Source organism: Haliotis cracherodii, unplaced genomic scaffold (assembly GCF_022045235.1).
Source record: "Haliotis cracherodii isolate W230 unplaced genomic scaffold, xgHalCrac1.p SCAF_4, whole genome shotgun sequence".
NCBI lineage: Eukaryota > Metazoa > Mollusca > Gastropoda > Lepetellida > Haliotidae > Haliotis > Haliotis cracherodii.
The window spans coordinates 61,984,861-62,003,503 of NW_027266297.1; the positions used below are offsets into that span (position 1 = coordinate 61,984,861).

Sequence of the window (18,643 nt, forward strand, 5' to 3'; positions counted from 1 at the left end):
ATAGAATCGGACATTAAACATGGGTCAACGTTTTTACAGCTATACTAGGCACCAAACGAAACTGTGTAAATAATTTACCAGATGGACAGTTTATTATGGTGACTAGTATTTTTGACATTCAACAGTGGGGTGTTTCTTGACTTAAGGACCTGTTCATCTTATTATCACATGTATGATTTGTCAAATAAAAGCCGCTTCTCGCAGGTCATTGCCGCAAGACATACATTTAGGTTCTCGGAGACGAACAGATGTTGTTTGTTTACTCAACATATATTGTTGAGGACATCCAGCATTTCCAGCGAAAGGTTTTTGCTCTTGTGAAACTTGAGACAATGATCCACATTCACATCCACATCCACATCCAACCCCACATCCACACTTACACCCACATCCAAACCAACATCCACATCCACACCAACAACCAAAACCACAACCAAACCCACACCCACGTCCGCATCAACATCCACACAAACACCCACATCCAAACCCACATCCACACCAACACCCACATCCACAGCCACAACCATATCCACACCGACACCCACACCCACACAAACATCCACATCCAAACCAACACCCATGTCTGCATTAACATCCACACAGACACCAACATCCATACCCACACCAACATCCACATCCAAACCCACACCAACATCCACAAGCACATCCAAATACACATCCAAGCCAACACCCACATCCACACCAACACTCACATCCACATCCACACAATATCCACACCAACACCCACCTCCACACCCACGCCCACATCCAAACCCACATCCACGCCAACACCCACATCAACACTAGCATCCACATACAAACCCACATCCACACAAACACCAACTCAAACACCCACATCCACACCCACACCCACGCCCACATCCAAACCCACATCCACACACACACTCACACAAACACCCACATCCACACCAACATCCACATCCACAACCCACATATAAACCAACACCCACATCCACATCCAAAACCCTGATCCACACCCAAACCTACATCCACACCGACATCCACACCCACCCACATCAATACCCACGCCCACCTCCAAACCCACATCCACATCCATACCAACGCCCCCATCAACACAAACATCCACATCCACACCCACACAAACACGAACACCCACTCCCACTTCCACACCCACATCCACACCCACGCCCACACAAACACCCACATCCACACCCACACCCACTTCCACACCCACATCTACACCCACACCCACATCCACATCCAAAACCACATATAAACCCACATCTACATCCACACCCACACCTTCACCCATCCACATCTACACCCACATCAACATCCACCCTTGCACCCTCATCCACACCAACATCCAGCCATATCCCCACCCAACTACACATCCAGTCATACACACATATCCATCACCACGCACACACCCACCAATATCCACATCCTCATCCCCACGCACACCCACATCCACATCTACACACACACACACACACACACACACACACACACACACACACACACACACACACACACACACACACACACACACACACACACACACACACACACACGCACACCAGTATAATCAAATATGCAACAACATTGCCAGAATAGACTTGTTATGATGATTTTCATACTTTTAAAACGCACCATTGACCCCAAGGGTATAGTACATGTGTAGATATGCTTTGGAAGGTCTGGTATCAATTCTACAAATGTTATAAGGTCAACGTCGGTGTCGTTCTAATCCAGTATATCATACACCATCACTGTTAATGAATATTGCATGAAGGAATTCGTTAGTGGTATATGCGATTTTTCACATGAACACTGATCAATATCACTCACTGATTGGGACATCAATTTGGAATTCACAGTCCTCTAAAAGTAATCAGACGTTGACGAACGACGATTTTATTCACAGAACCAGTTATTGTTTTTGTACCAGACACTATATATGAAGTGTAAATATTATCGCACATATACATCACACATGTCCAAAGTTCACTGAGAGTTTCGCGGGAGTAATAACCAGCAACGTCTATTCATATGGAGAAGGTGACAACAACCGCACGCATATCGACACTGCAATTCAGACACGAATATGTAATGATAGTCTGATAGTTGCATCCCAGCTTTTTTCCTCAACAATTTGACACCTTCCGACTATGATACATATTTTTTTTCCAAAGTACCGTAGTGAGTGTAAATACGCTTCATGAGTACAGATTTTCATAATGAACGCGCCCTATGTGTGCATGTCAACGGTATCCACATACAACAAATTATTATCAGTGATTATACCAGGTGTTTGCGAAAGAATAAGCATACCCTACTCCACCTGTGGCACCCGTCACAAGTAAATGCAAAGACAAGTCAAATACAACGACAACCCACAAATGCAAAGTTTTCAAGTGTTCAAGTTCAGATATTTCTTGCACGGGTACATAAGATTAGGATATGTATAAAACGTCTAAAAAAAGCTTTGAAACTACAGATATTAACCTCTTGGAATATCTATACAAATCAGTATATCGACCCGAGGTGCCTTTGGCTTCGGGTGTTTTGATATCGGGTTTCTTAGACATTGCATATAACGGTTCAATATGTATTTGCATTTAAGGCTGTTAAACCATGATCCTGGGTCATGTTGAAGGCACGGAACGCTTTCAAGTTGCACACATATCACTGTCATAGCATGAAGCATGTATGTGTCTCCAGCAGAGCTGACTCCGTGGGGTGCATCCGTGATTAAAGAAACCCACTGTCATTAAACATAGCGTCAAGAGAAAGATGATACGGAGATACGTTCGCGAGAGATCACCACATGATATGGTACTGTTTGACTTGATCATCGCGCATAATGAATGATCTGGGTGACGGCAACTTCAAAGGCAAAGCATGCATCTTGTAGACCGCTTTGTAGAAGGTGTACACCCATACAGAATCTGGTGAGCAACAACAACCTTATCAAATGTAAATCACAGCAAGACAAATTGGCATAACAGGCGTTTGTCAATGTCTGATTACTATTACCGCAAGGCTGTAATTGTAATATACACGACAAAACAGTACTTGTTAAGAATCCTTAAAAAAGGGTTTGTCTTTAATCATAGATGAACATGTATCCATCTATCATCCACCCATCATACATCCATCACCCACATATCATCCAGCCACCACCAACCATCCATCGTCCATAATCCAATTATTGTCCATCATCCAATTTCAACCAATCATAATTCATCAAACCCCACATCCACTATCCATCATTAATTATCATCCATCCAAAATTTCATCCACCATGCATCATCCATCGTCCCATCATCCACCCATCATCCATCTATTTATAGTCCTCCACATCCCGAACCCCTGACACGGAGTTCGGGCTTCCCAAACCATGTCACATTCCACATCCTGAACACTTCACACGGAGTTCAGGCGTCCCAAACATCTCACTTTCTACGTTCAAAACAAAGAATGATTTGATGCCATCATCCCAACAGCAACCATTGCAGCGCTAAAAGCATTTAGTGCAGTGGACACATTGATTATTCTTTCAAAGCCGTTTTTGTTTGTTTAAATCCGTCTGTAGAATAAGGCATCCTTCGCCCCCTAGATTTATATTTCTATAAAGCAGCTTACACTCGACATTTGCAACATGATTGCCACTGCCGTCAATTTCTCCTTAACGCAAGTCAGTAAAAAGTAGTTTAACGACGTAATTGTTGAGTTGTCCCTTTATAGCATTACAAAAACGTATTTGTCTAATGTCAACATCCGAAATAACAACATTGCCGCTACAGTTATATTTCACAGACAGATCTTACTTTAAAATAGCTTTCTATTTGAGCTGCAGTTGTCAAACGTTAACAGAAAATGTATGGTTTCAACTGTCTGTTTATCCCCGCTGTAAACACGGTGAAGATCAGTTGTAAATCAAAAGTATACTGTTCCCATTCTGTATAATTGTTTCAAATAGCCCGTTTGCTTGCATTATTGCGAGTTTTTGTGTGCATGAGATATCTTTATCAGACGATCAGGTGCTGTACATAAACTAACTGTATCAGAGACTCGGGTTCTGGCGAAGACATAACTGTATCAGAAAGTCGAGTTCTAGGCATGAGATAACTGTATCAGAGTTTCGGATGCTGGCCATAAGTTAACTGTGTCAGAGAGTCGGCGCTGGGCATAACTATTTCAGTCTCAGACAAAGGGCGTAAGATAACTCTATTACTGAGTTGGGTGCTGGAATGAGTCATTGTATAAGGGAGTCGAAAAGCTGGGTATGTAAATGAAAGCGACAAAACCCTTTCGATATACAATAGAAATATCTTGGCAGAGTCGATTCCGACAATATCATGAGCTTTTGTTTCTGAATCACTATCAAAAATTGATAATACCATGCGTTCGCGAAAAGGTTGGCGTATCGTGCCCCGCTGGTGGCACGATTCACAAACACACGCAAAGGCAAGGCAATTGTTCACCTGACTAAACATTGGAACATGAGCTACACGTCAAAATAGGGAACTGCATCAGACATCCTTTTTGTCCCTGAAACGTCAAATTTGGAAATGTCCTCCAAATGTTCACAACAGCGTTACTGAGGCCTTGAAAGTTGTAACCTTGATCAAACATGGTCTGAGCAAGAGTCGAATGACGTACCTTAGAAACCTTGGTAGAAAGAGCATGCTCGATTGTACCTCAAAAGTTGTGAAAAGTTAACTCCCTAGAGGCTGGAGCTGCTGGAATATTGGTCGACATGAAGGGTAAATTGACTTGTGGAAAGTTGAAGTCGTCCCGCTTGTCAAACAGTCTTGTGAAGAGTGTTAGGTCGCTCTGAATCTTTATGCATAGATTTAAATATGAGGCGATCTCACTAGTCTCCTTTATTTCTATTGCAGGTTGGTAAATCAGTGGAAGGGAATTGGTTATTTGAATGATATCAGATCATCGATATACCTGAGGCATAAGTTAAATTTCTTGGCCAAATTACTTTGTTTTGACTTTGCTAATCCGAGCAGAAATTCCGATTTATATACATAAAGAAACAGATTCGCAAGGAGGGGAGCACAACTGGTGCCCATGGGATGCTCACTTCTTGTCTAAATGTTTTACCACCAAATTTTATATTGATGTTATCAATGAGGAAGCCCAGCATTCCACATATTGTTTTCTCATTAAACTTCAGATAGCATTTGCTTTCATTTTTGACAAAATGTCCTGAACCTTGTAAAAAAAAGTCCCATGGATCAAGGAATGAAGTTTTTCCCAAAGATGAAAATCCAAATGTCTGTACAGAATGGAACTTGATTCTAAAAAGTCCAGCAAATCCATTTGAGAATCCACATGACATTAATTCCACTTGTCTCAAATACTTTCTGTGAAATTAAAGAACGTCCTTCAATGATTGTACAACGGATAATGGTTAGTCTTTGAGACAGAAATTTGCTGGTACATTTGCTGGACACAGCAATATCTTATTTTTTTTTAGTCAAGTCAAAATTAAGCCAATTAAGTCAACGTTCTGCAACATGTTCTTCACTTGAACAACCTTGATGAAATGGTGTTCGCATAAGAAAAGAACAATTTTGGTGGTTCCTAAAATTTGAAATATTGTGGGACTTTTTCGAAAACTGCTTTTTCTCTGAGAAATGTTAATTAGTATGGTAGATGAGCTGATGAATGGTATCAATGTGGTGGGTGTCCATGGGCTGTTGTTACACGCAGTAACATAAAGGCACAATATATGGATAAGGGGGATCTCGTTATTCTTTAATGTGACAATAGCATGCATATATGATTACATAACCCACATAAGTAATTCCCATGTTGACCATTATCCACACAGATGTTATACACAGATACAGTATGGTTGTGATCGGGGCAAAGTGACAATGGCCTGCGAAGAATCGAATTCTGTTGTTCCGAATTCTTGTTTGAACAAGTTTGATCAGGTACAGTCGAATCATGTGGCCGATGTCTGAATACATATCAACCTATATGTGCACAACACTAATTAAATGTATGATACTGCTTCAATACACATTTACTTTTTACTTCTTTAGTGGGCACGGGTAGACAAGTCGTCTAAGGTACCGCATTTTGCTGTTCAGAGTTGCGTCCCTAAGGCACGCCAGAAACATATGATCGTGGGTTCGAATCCAGGTTCGCCCCGATTATGTTTCTAGGTTTTTCAGAACCATATCCGTGCTCGTGGGTTTCACCAAAGTGTAAACGTCTGAGACCTGCATCACTTCGGGCGTTGCTCCCATATTAAGCTGACATGCTGTGATATAACTGGAATACTTTTCAGGCAGCGTTAAACCCAACTGACTCCCTCAAGGTGTGAAACTGTCAACACCTCTGCGCTCTTCTCTCTGACCCTACAGCGTCTTTCCAACACCTGACGCTATTTGAATCTATGGATTACGAAGACGTGTCTTCTTGTCTCAAGCCGGCTATTGTATGATAACATGGTTAGATCATTCGCTCTTCTCATGTGTCAGTTGTAAAACCTATCCTGTGCTTACATGTTTCATATTGATAAGGGATATTTCTCTCAGGTGTAACTGATACCGTTATTTCCTACATACCTGTTTGTTGCAGGTTTATTTCATCTGCGCGAGTATGAACCACAGGGACATCACTCCGTTGTTCAGGCTGACATTGAGCAGTGGGACGACACAACGTCAGGTCAGTATCGAGGAGAGGGACACTGGCCCAGCAGCCTGATGAATTGCCTCTTTCTCAGAGAACATGTACGAGACGATATTAATCTTATGTATCCCTTGTGGGTAACCTGCTTGATGCATGTAATGCTCATGAGGAAATAGATAACATGTGTTAACCTCTTTCATCATCACAACTGTGCAGGTGTATTTGCTCTGCGCGAGGATGATGTTCAGGGACATCACTCCGCCGTTCAGACTGACAACGTGTAGTGGGACGACACAACGTCAGTATCGGGGTTTGGGACACTGGCCCGGGAAGCTGATGAATTGCTTCTTTCCCAGACAAGATGTACGAGATGATATCAATCTTTTGTATCCCTCGTGTAACCTGTGTAATAAATGTAATTCACATGAGGAAATAGATAACACATGTTAATCTCTTTCATCATCACAACTGCAAATGTTGAGCAATGGCAAGCCTCCATTCCACATCTACATTCACTTAAGCGTGTGTAGCTATATATCATTAGGGAGTTAATGGATTCAAGGGAGGGGAACACCTTATGTGTCTTGTTTATGAATGCAGTTAGACGGGACTACCTTTGATTTCGAACATCTGGGGTTGTTGATTGTGGATCCTTTAAGCCAACCGGAAGCCGGATTTCTTAAAACAGTCTGTTACATACGATGTCATTAAGGGACATCCTGAACTGAATATGCACAACCCCCAAGCATCTATTTATGACTATGTGAGGGGAATTTCTGATCTGTATCTTTAGAGGTTCTGGACAGTTTGTCACAAATTAAAGCAAATTTCATCTTAAGTTTGCTGAGAACGCATTATCTGGAATGATGACCTTCCTATTGATACCATCTATGTGATACTTGGGGATAAGACATTTAGGCAAGACACAGGCATCCCCATGCGCACAGTTGTGCTCCTTTTCTTCCTGATCTGTTTTCTATCCATTAGTATCGGCATATCTGCTCGGAATGTCAAAATCAAAACCAGTGAATTTATTAGCCAATATGTTTATATTAAGCTTCAGGCGTATCAACGACCGATATCGTCCAAAAACAATCTAATAGAAGTACCATTTTGTCTGTTTCATATTAGATCTTTGCATGAATATTCAGGCAACAAAAACTGTTCACAAAACTGTATCACAAGAGGGGTGACTTCAGCTTTCCAAAAGCCAGCTTTACCTTCACGTCGAGCAATGTTAAACAGATCCAGCCTTCAATTGTTGTCAATGATAATCTGCTGCTTATCACAACATATTATGCATAGATACCTATCATCACTTGATTGTTGTCACTCAAGCTTGAAAACGTCATTATATGCAATAAACCAGAAGTTGTTATCCATAAAGATTCTAGAATGCCAATCAGAGAGCCAGATCCAAAACTTTTGAGGTACAAACGAGCATGCACTTTCTGCGGTGATTTTTAAAAGAGCGTTTTACAACTCTTGCTCAAAAGTTTTTTAGTCGATGTTTCAAGTTTTAGAACCATATAACATGTGTATAATTTTATTGAAGTACATTTTAACGGAGCTCACAATGTACGGACACAATGAATACTGTCCACTCCCTAGGATTGTGGAAATACCCCACAATAGTCGAAATAGTTTCGAATTGAGACAGTCAAATTGATTAATTGTACAAGAACAAATAAAAGAACTGTTTTGATAGAATGTAACCTGAATCGCAAATGACAAAAACAGAGATGTATGTACGCACGCGCGCACACACACACTCTCTCACACACACACACACACACACTCTCACACACACACAACCACACACACACACACACAGCTGCGTCTCTACTTCTTCCAATAATACACAGTGTTGTGGCTAATTTTCTGAATTTGAAAGAACTTGGAATTTAAGTTCCGTTGCAAGTTTATATTTGGGAGAAGTATTTGTAAAGGAACCTTAAAGCAAATTTTAGATATCTTAATGTAACTAGATGGTGCAGTGAAATTTGTCTGTGATGTTTAAAAGCGATCGTGAAATTACCATATCCGTAATTTTGTTGATAACAGTATAAACTGCCGGGCAAAGGAAAATCTGCACACATATTGTATGGTGACTGACAAAGACGAAATATTATTCGATGGTGATGTATTTGAAACCGGTATCATGGTATCATGACATTATGGTTCCAGTATTTCGGCGACTGTTTTCAGCTTTGTAACGTTTTTTATAACGTTTGTAATCTCTTGGTCTAAATCCTATTTTAAGTATAGCCAGGCATTTTATATGGATTTACTTCATATACTACCGGATCATTCCCGGATGACTATGGGGATATGTAGAATATTTCCCAGATTAAACTGAGTATATCTTGATGTCATTCTACGACCTATTCTGTGAAGTGCACAACAGTAACCTTACTAACAAGTGATGAACATCTGCCAGTGATCAAGTAGAAATCGTCATAAACCTCTAGAACAGTTGCACAACTTATACACCGCGATATTGCTGGAATCTACAATGGGCGTAAAACCTCTATGTTAACATTTGCAACAATGTGATGATCAAATAATATCAGTATAACCAATTGTGTCTCTTATCAATCTCCATTTAATCAATATTTATGTTATTGTTCTGTAACAAATTTGCTTTGTCCAGGTTGATTATCAAGGCATTTTCCGAAAATATGAAATTGTCATAATAATTTTGTTATGCATCAAGTATAAATGGTGTACATTTGAGACAAAGAAATATATTATAATTTAATCAAAAAGCAACTGCGTTGTCCTCACACTCACTCACTTATTCACTGAAAAATGCACTCAGCAGCGTAACCCGCGCACATTCACTTAATATTGTGGTCATTGCGGGTTGATCATTCTCATCACAAACATTTATAGGTGAAGTGTTTCATGAACAATGCGTCTGGAATCGCAACAACTACCTCAGTATGCTATGCCTCAGTGTGCTAAAATACCAATCCCAGGATTGCAGTAACGGCCACAATTAAGCGTACATTGTACTAATGTCAGAGTCAATGTGATATTTAATTGTTCATGGTTCCGTTGGTTTTAATCAGTTAACTGTTCCTTGCATTGTCTTATTACACTAGTGTAAACCGTCCTGATCAAGATTTAGCTGGCCTATCGTGTCCGTTGTTAATTATTTGACTTCAAGCAAATGAAAGAGCAAAACAGGTCTGATAGAATGTTGTGGATGTTATTTGGTCATGTGTTAAAATTTTTTGCATAGTCAGAAATTGGCATTAGGGCTTCTCTTAATGTTGAATTGCACCACAACGTAATGGGTTTGTGACGGCTTGGCTGAGTAGGTGACGATGTAGTGAGAATGCTTCAGTGTAGATGTCGTGAGTTTGATTATGTGATGATGTCGTGAGTTTGATTATGTGATGATGTCGTGAGTGTGATTATGTGATGATGTCGTGAGTGTGATTATGTGATGATATCGTGCAGTTGATTCAGTGATGATATCGTGCAGTTGATCAAACAAAATCATTTCTATTCTATTTTGGGGTTTGGTTTTATCACATAATTGATATTATTGAAAAACAAACTAAAATTTTGGAATGGTGATTTTAAAAAGAAAATAATATACCAGAAACACTTCTAGCGTTATGTCGACATGCATTTCATTTTCCGTTTGATTGGGATTTCAAATGAGCGTGGCTTTATCTTTTGAAGTCATTGCAGTTGGTTTATTTCCATTCTGATAATATCTTCAGCAAAAGGGGACACAAACGTAATGCGTCTAAATGAGATCCACGAGGTGTTACTGCTGTCACAGTGCAGTGTTCAACCTCCCAGAGTTGACATTGTAATGTATTACGTACGTTAACGTTTGGCTGCTTCATGATGGGACAAAGTCTGATTTTAAATGTTCCACGAAATGTCTTTGACCTTCATAATCCAAGAAAATCAGCATCCAGGTTCATGTCTGTTTTATAAATGTAATGATAACATTCAAGTATCACAGACGTGCATCAAACAGACAACTCAAATAAACGAACTTGTGCCAATGGAATTTTCGAGTGCTTGACGATAATAACGTTACCCGTTTTGTCAGTTAAGGCACACATACACACCTGCAAATTTGACCTTATGATTTGCTACACCTGGTGTCATGCTCATAGGGCTATTTCCTGTACTGGAACGATCCTAGAATGAGTTGGAAGATCAGGTCATGATGTGACATCGACTTTTAGCGACATTCAGTAATGACAGGTGCTGCCAGCATTGCATATAAAGTAGAGAAAATACTTTTGAATAATCTGAAGAAATATCTGTATAACAACTCCGTCTATATCATAACCATGTGTTTTAATAATCACTATTAAATAGTGATGATACCAGATGTTCGCGAAAACGTGGGCGTATCCTGTACCATCGCTGGCAGCCGTCATAAACTCAGGCAAAGGCAAGTCAATTGTTCACTTTTGTGTTAACTTACGAAATCATTTACAGACAGAAAATATTTGAACTAATACATGAACCATGTGGATGCTCAAAAACTCAAAGGATATACGTTTAGTTTTGCAATCTCAGAAAGGAACCCAGTTCAATTCTGTCAAAACATGTGATTTTTCAACTGATAACTTTACAACATTCAAGGTATCAGTGATGCTTTTCCAGTTAAGCTCAGTAAATCTTCTAGCAAATCCTAATTTTGACTTGTACCATGTGTTCCAGTGCTTTTTTCAGGTGAACAGTTCATTTAAGGATTGACTGTGTATTTTGGGGGGGTTCATTGAGATTTGAATCGTAAAACCGATGTGCAAACTGTATGGAACCGCGTAACGAATGTTGCTAACTGTTCCTTTTATTGCAGTAAATTTAGTGATCATCGAAATGTATAAGTACTTTTTAAAACATTTTTTTAAACACATGTAGATGTTCTTCTTTCACCTGTATTGTGTATGTTTGTACTGCAGACATAAGGCTAAGGTTGTTTATGAGGCACTGTTTTCGATGTATCAACACACCAAGTACTCACATAATACCAATTACAGCTGAGTGTGAACTGGCACCATACATGTATTTAACTTCGATGAAATGTAGTACTTCTGCTCTCATTGCAACGCCTCGGTTGATTTCAATAACGTTCGACAATGGAGACTATAGGAAAAGCCACAGTGACGTCAGTGTTTTGATCACGTGACGCACTGAGAACTTCCGGTAGGCAGAAGGTAAACATAAACACGAGAGAACCACACAATGTCTCCACATTTGATCACCGACTTTGGATACGTAACAACACTTCCCGATTTCATTTTTGCTTGTGATGCTCATTATTACGACAAGATGGTCATTTCTTGTGTAGTGGTGGGTTGCGCGAATCGATTTAAGAAAGGTTCAGGCGTGAAATTTCATCGTATACCGACTGAAACTGGCAGACGACAGAAGTGGTTACAGGCAATCAATCGAAAACACTGGTCGCCGGAACACAGCGGGGATCGTGTATGCGGGGATCATTTTATATCAGGTATAAGACTGATTAATATTCAACCTATATCAATACAGTTGAAAAGTTCGACGAAAGTTACCTTAGCAAATAACCGTGTAAATGACAATTGTCCTGTTTTCGATCACCAACGTTAAATTGTTGCATCCTCATTTTGTTACTAATTATCAATTACCTAATATATTTATCCAATAAATTACATTATTCATACATTATTAATAGTGTAAAAATATAATTTATTAATTTGAATTTGTTACATATTAACTATTTTATAAAAAAGCCTCAATTCCCATAAATTTATTTAAGTCATCTGAAAAGTTCCAATTTTCATTCTAATTCTTTATAATGCCAGGCTATTGTCTAATTAATTGTGTGTCCCATTTCACATTGTTTTCATTTTTGTACATAGGTTCTGCAAGCTCTGAACTCAATAATCCTGACTATGTCCCAAATCTGAATATGGGATACCATTCCACATCCCTGACCACCCCTGAGGCAAAAAGGGAAAGATTTCACAGAGCCCAAAGGCGGGTTGACGACAGAGCGCAAAAGGAGATTGACCTTCACCAAAAAGAAGATGCTGCCTCCATTCTCCTCGAACTGTCATTGAACACTGCGACCATGAATCGCACACCAGAAAGGCAGGAGGAAAGAGAAAATGGACCCTCAACAATTTCAGGTATACCTTGTATTCACACTTTTGCCGCTATTTTCTGATTTTAGTAAATTAGTTATTTTTATTGTATAATGGGACAAAACTAGTCTTCAAGAAAAACACCTTTAATTTGATAAATTTGATGTGGAGAGTATTGATTAAGACCGATACTGAAAATCTGAAATGTTTTTCGAACAGGGAAATAATACAAAAACAGCAAGTGACATACATTGCATTAGGTCCATGGCGCTTTCTTTTTGCAAACCAACAACAAACAAAAGATGTAAGAATGCATATATTTTATATTCCCTTCAACACATTGTCAAACAAGACAATGCATGATTATAAAATTAATCCCTCACATCCTGTTTCCTTACTTACACATTGTCACTCAATGTCACTGGTCTAATCAGGAATTGGTCACTAATCTGCCACATCTGCCAGTCTTACATGTTAGATAAACACTACTCCCTCCTTCCTCATCAGCTACAACAACACATGTATCTCTTTAAATGACACTGAGTTACCATTTCATCACAACAGTTCCTACTTGTGAAATCACACATGCAAATGTAGCTTTGATCTCTTGTTATCTCATCAATAGGGCATCGCAAAACTTCTAGACAGTTAGACTGTTGATAGACACTTGAAATATAGGTGCAAAACAATCCAGGTTTCAAGTATGTCACTTCAACAGTTACCTCATACAAATAATTTTTCTATTGACAGATATCCATGACCCATGTCTACAAAAGATCCTTAGACTTCAAACAGAAAATAAGCAACTGCTTGAAGAAGTGGGAACACTACAGAAAGAGTTGAGAGAGACCAGACAAAAGCTTGAGCAGAATCAGTTTGGAGATTCCATACTTGCAGGTGACAAGAAAGATGCGAGGACTGTTTTCTACACTGGCGTAAAAAACCATGCAATGTTTTTGTTCCTGGTTCAGTTCTGTACGTCTGTGTTACCTACATCGATGCAACTCCGTCCTGCCAGTGTTCTGATGCTTGTCTTAATGAAGCTAAGATTAGGATTAGTCAATCAGGACTTGGCCTACAGATTTGGTGTTTCAAAACAGCATGTGAGTGATCTGTTGAACAATGCCCTGCCCCCATTAGCACAGAAGCTGTCCTGTTTCATTCACTGGCCTGAGAAAGACGACGTTGTAAAGTATATGCCCAAGGTCATTAAGAACTGTTACAAACAATGCAGAGTAATTATTGACTGTTTTGAAGTTTTTATTGAGAGACCCGGTAATTTTACAGCTCGGGCTATGACCTGGTCAAACTACAAAAGTCACAACACTGTCAAGGTTCTTGTAGGCATATGTCCAAATGGATCAATAACGTTTGTGTCAAGAGCATTTGGTGGCAGGGTATCTGACAAGGTCATCACACAACGATCTGGATTTTTGCAACTATTGGAACATGGGGATTTGGTTTTAGCCGACCGTGGATTTCTGATAGCTGGTGATCTGTCTGCACGTGGAGCGCAGCTCGCTATTCCAGCATTTACGAAAGGGAAGGCACAACTTAGCCCCAAAGAGATTGAAACTGGACGGAGATTGTCAAGAGTGAGGATACATGTCGAGAGGGCCATCGAAAGACTTAAAAACTATAAAATTCTAAGTACAACAATGAAGATCAACATGGTGCCTCATGCTGATAGTATAATCACAATCTGCAGTGCCATCACCAATCTACTTCCTCCACTTGTGGAATGAGATCACTGATCAGTCATACTGATGAAGTTGTAACCATGGTAACAATGTATCATTTATGACTAATGCTAGATTGTGAATTACATGATGGTCACAGTTCATAGTTTAAAGGTGACTATGCTTGTCATAAAAGGCGACTAACGGGATCGGGTGATCAGGCTCGCTGACTTTGTTGATACATGTCATAGATCCCAATTTCTTGGATCGATGCTCATGATATCAATCACTGGATTGTCTGGTCCAGACTCGATTATTTACAGACCGCCATCATATAGCTGCAATATTGCTGAGTGTGGCGTTCAACAACCATCCAACCAACCATCATTGTTTAAATGTACCAGAGAAGAAATATATCACAGATTTTTTCACACTTTTTCATGGTATTTGTTTGTTTGTTGTTAAATGCACTCAACAATATTCAAGCGGCCTTTGAATAATTGAGTCTGGACCAGACAATCCAGTGACTGACATCACGAGCATTAATCAATAATACATGCAATTGGGATACAATGACATTCATCGACCAAGTCAACCACCTTTTAAGGCACACATGGGCTGCTGAAGACATATTCTACCCTGGAACATCATGGGCCTTGACACACTATAATATTGTCATTTCTAGAAAAATACAAATTAGTACAATGATTGTAATACATTAATGCAATCACAACAAGTTACTTTGTTTTCTTATCCATACATAACACCTTTATTCAGTTAGTTACAGACTAAGTGCCAAAAGAACATAACATCATGACAATCTGTACATCTGGTACATACAAGAGCAAGATTTATTAATTCTTCGATCGCATTTAGCATGTTTAGCATAAACTTAATAGCTGGCAAATGAAAGTATAACTTTTTGAGGACATGAGCTGTACAAACGATTTCAAAGAGAAAGACTAGTAATTAGGATGAATGTGTTCATTCTTAGGTGCAATCATACATGTTGGAGTACCCATGATACCATTTGGACCAATCAGCCCATCACACAGCTTGGGCAAAGCCAAGTTCCTTTTGGTTTTCTGCGAATGCTCACACATGGATAGTGAAACCAAGTGTATGAACAGTTCGCACCCTCACACATTATCATGGGTCCATACTCTTCCTGCTGACACAAACACCAAACATTGTTTTCAGCATGTTCAGCTTCCTCGTTGTCACACTCAGTATTTGGTCTTGCTTTCTCAATTTTCCGTGAAATGATTTCTGGCAGAACATGTTTCAAAAAGAAATTTTCACAGTTGGTGACCAGCTTGGAACAGAAACTACTGTCTCGAGGTATTCTTGCAATAACCATGTCCACATTTGAAAACACAACAAAGTCACAATAAGTCACATTGTGAACATACATTTGCAGTTGCACTTGGGTGTAATATTTATGTCCCGTCTTCAACATTAAGTCACCATTCAAACAGAATCCCTTGTCTTGAGCTGCTGTGGTGATATCGGTGTCTCGGTGTTTGTAAGGGCATTTGATTTCAATGCAGCCTTTCCCACAACAATCACAAAATACAGTTCCATCACTGGAAGCGCCAATACATGGCTTACTGGCACAGATTAGGACGCCAGCACGCCTACACCTGAAGTTGACATGCTGTCTTGATTGATGCATTGAGTAGCAGATACGGGCCTTGTCCTCATTGTCTATGCCCCATGCAACCGCCTTAATCTTTGTGAGGTCTCGAGAGCTGTAACCCATAATCCTTTTAATGGTGTTTGTGGGGTCAGTGGTGTCCTTCATAACAAGGATGTCATGAGCTTTGGTCCCAGTGATCCGGCCTTTCCTGTGTTCATACCACAAAGGACTTATGGCTTGGTTTCTTGTAACCTCTTCAAGATTTTGTATTTGGGCAGGCTCACAGTTATAATCATTCCATTTCTTTTCACAAATTGAAACCAAATCTTCGTCAGTTGCCAAATCATGACATAAACTTGTCAGCGAAGGTGGGAATGACTCCATGTCCTCATCTTCATCAGCACTGTCAGTTTCCTCTTCATCCAGTGGGGGTATGGTCTTGAAAAAAACAGCATCAGGGCAGATCTCTTTCAGTGACCGGAGGACATCCAAATCAGGAAGTGGCGCCCGACCAGTAGCTGACACCGTCTTCACTTCTTGCTTCCGTCTCCCACAGAAAAGAGACTGAACCTCACTAATCGGGCTGGGATGAAGCTGAAAACAAGATATATATTTTATATATACATGTATAAATGTGTTTGTGTGAACATAACAATGAATTGCAGAACAGACACCTGACATGTCATATACAAATGAAATAGTGATGAAATGAAATAAAATAGTGATCTTAATTATACAAGAAATATATATATACATGTATATAACATCTCTGTTAACCTTTTATTGAGTTTAATATTTTAATACATATCCAAATTGTACACACCTCTTTCCTGTAAGCCGAATTCCACTTGCATGCATCACTTGTGCATGCCTTAGATGTGAGACCAGCTCTCACTGCCAGATCTACCTTAAACAGCAGTGCTGCTATATGGCTGCAAACTTCTCCTAGTCTGAAAAAAAATACTGAAGTATAAACATGGGACATGTACTTGTCTATCATATTTGCCAAAACAAACCTTATTGTTATATCATAAGACACAGATACAATTACAAATTCTAAAATTCAGTTTAAATTACAATCTTCAACATAATTTCGTGTGATTTATTTTTAATATTAAATAGATATATACATACCCTGCCATACATGTGCAATGTGCACAGTACACTGTTCCATTTGCCTTGTCGACGCAGACCCATGGTTGATGTGGTTTATCACGGAGGCGCTGAGATGGGATAACCTTCGTTCTCATCAAACACAAAGGTGATTTGTCATCGACGTTGTGATACTGTATGGGAAAAACGTGTCCACTTTCCACATATTCATATGCCTTCAGTGACTTATAGGCTCTCATGGATTCGTGGGTAAACTGACCAGGAGTGTCGATCAGATAGAAATAAATATCGGTGAAACTTATCCCTGGCCATGTTGTCGGATCATCAACCCAGCCATTTCTCAAACAATACGGGTCAGGCAAAGTACACGTGCCCTGGCGATACTTCAGCTTAGTCTCGTATCGCTTGCGAGCCTCGATTGGCATACTAAGTACATAATCCGACCATTGTTTGCTTTCCACGCTACACCGCTTCGCATTGTTATCGTCAGCCATTGTTGTGGTTTCTGCCTACCAGTGCCTGAGGGAGCGTAGGTCGTGACGTCACTTCCGTAAACACATGGCTTTTCCTATTGTCTATGTGTTCAATGCTTCTGTAATTGTTATTTATCAAGCCCATCACCACGGGTGTTTGTGAAGTAAGTTCTGTCTCGTGGGGGTTTATCACAACCTGGGACAGATGGTTTAACTGACTAAACCTGTCCGTTTTCATTTATTTGTCATAGTATAAATCAAAGGAAATGAATCGTCTGAATTGGTATCATGTAGACTGTAGCGTGATGTTATTTCAACAGTGGTTACAATAGAATCGGACATTAAACAGGGGTCAACGTTTTTACAGCTATACTAGGAACCAAACGAAACAGTGTGTAGAAATTTACCAGATGGACAATTTATTTTGTTGCCTAGTAGTTTTGACATTCCACAATGGGATGTTTCTTGACTTAAGGACCTGTTCATCTTATGAAACGAATTTGACTGCCTTATTATCACATGTATGATTTGTTAAATAAAAGCCGCTTCTTGCAGGTCATTGCCGTAAGAACAAGATTCAGGTTCTCGGAGACGAACAGGTGTTGTTTGTTTTCCCAGCATATTATCGAGGACATTCAGCATACCCAGCTAAAGATTTTTGCTCTTGTATAACTTGAGGCAATAATCCATATCCACATCCACACCAACACCCACATCCATAACCACATCCACAACTACACCCACATCTACACACCAACATCCACACCCACATCCACACCCACATCCACATCCACACCCACACCAACACCATGACCCACATCCACATTCACATCCACACCCAAATCCACACCCACACCAACATCCACATCTACACCCACATCCCCACCCACATACACATCCACATGCACACTCATTCCCAGCATACACACATCCCCATCACCACGCACACACAGACCAATATCCACATCCTCATCCCCACGCACACCG

General features: G+C 39.9%; 3 protein-coding genes across 3 annotated transcripts; 1 reads left to right on the forward strand and 2 right to left on the reverse strand.

The window, feature by feature from the left end:
* Positions 1-263: 263 nt before the first annotated feature.
* LOC139479580 (isoniazid-induced protein IniB-like) lies at positions 264-1,300 on the reverse strand. Its single transcript, XM_071262417.1, has 2 exons — positions 1,033-1,300; positions 264-583 (listed from the first exon to the last, which is right to left on the reverse strand). Exons 1-2 carry the CDS (start codon positions 1,298-1,300, stop codon positions 264-266), a joined length of 588 nt encoding a protein of 195 aa, XP_071118518.1.
* A 3,447-nt stretch (positions 1,301-4,747) lies between these two features.
* On the forward strand, positions 4,748-14,497 carry LOC139479581 (uncharacterized). The gene is made up of 4 exons (XM_071262418.1): positions 4,748-4,754; positions 6,595-6,681; positions 12,528-12,797; positions 13,503-14,497. The coding sequence occupies exons 1-4, from the start codon at positions 4,748-4,750 to the stop codon at positions 14,495-14,497; spliced, it is 1,359 nt and encodes a 452-aa protein (XP_071118519.1).
* Positions 14,498-15,204: 707 nt separating this feature from the next.
* Positions 15,205-17,631, reverse strand: LOC139479973 (uncharacterized). The gene is made up of 3 exons (XM_071262925.1): positions 17,205-17,631; positions 16,894-17,020; positions 15,205-16,664 (listed from the first exon to the last, which is right to left on the reverse strand). Exons 1-3 carry the CDS (start codon positions 17,606-17,608, stop codon positions 15,471-15,473), a joined length of 1,725 nt encoding a protein of 574 aa, XP_071119026.1. The 5' UTR covers positions 17,609-17,631; the 3' UTR covers positions 15,205-15,470.
* Positions 17,632-18,643: the final 1,012 nt, after the last annotated feature.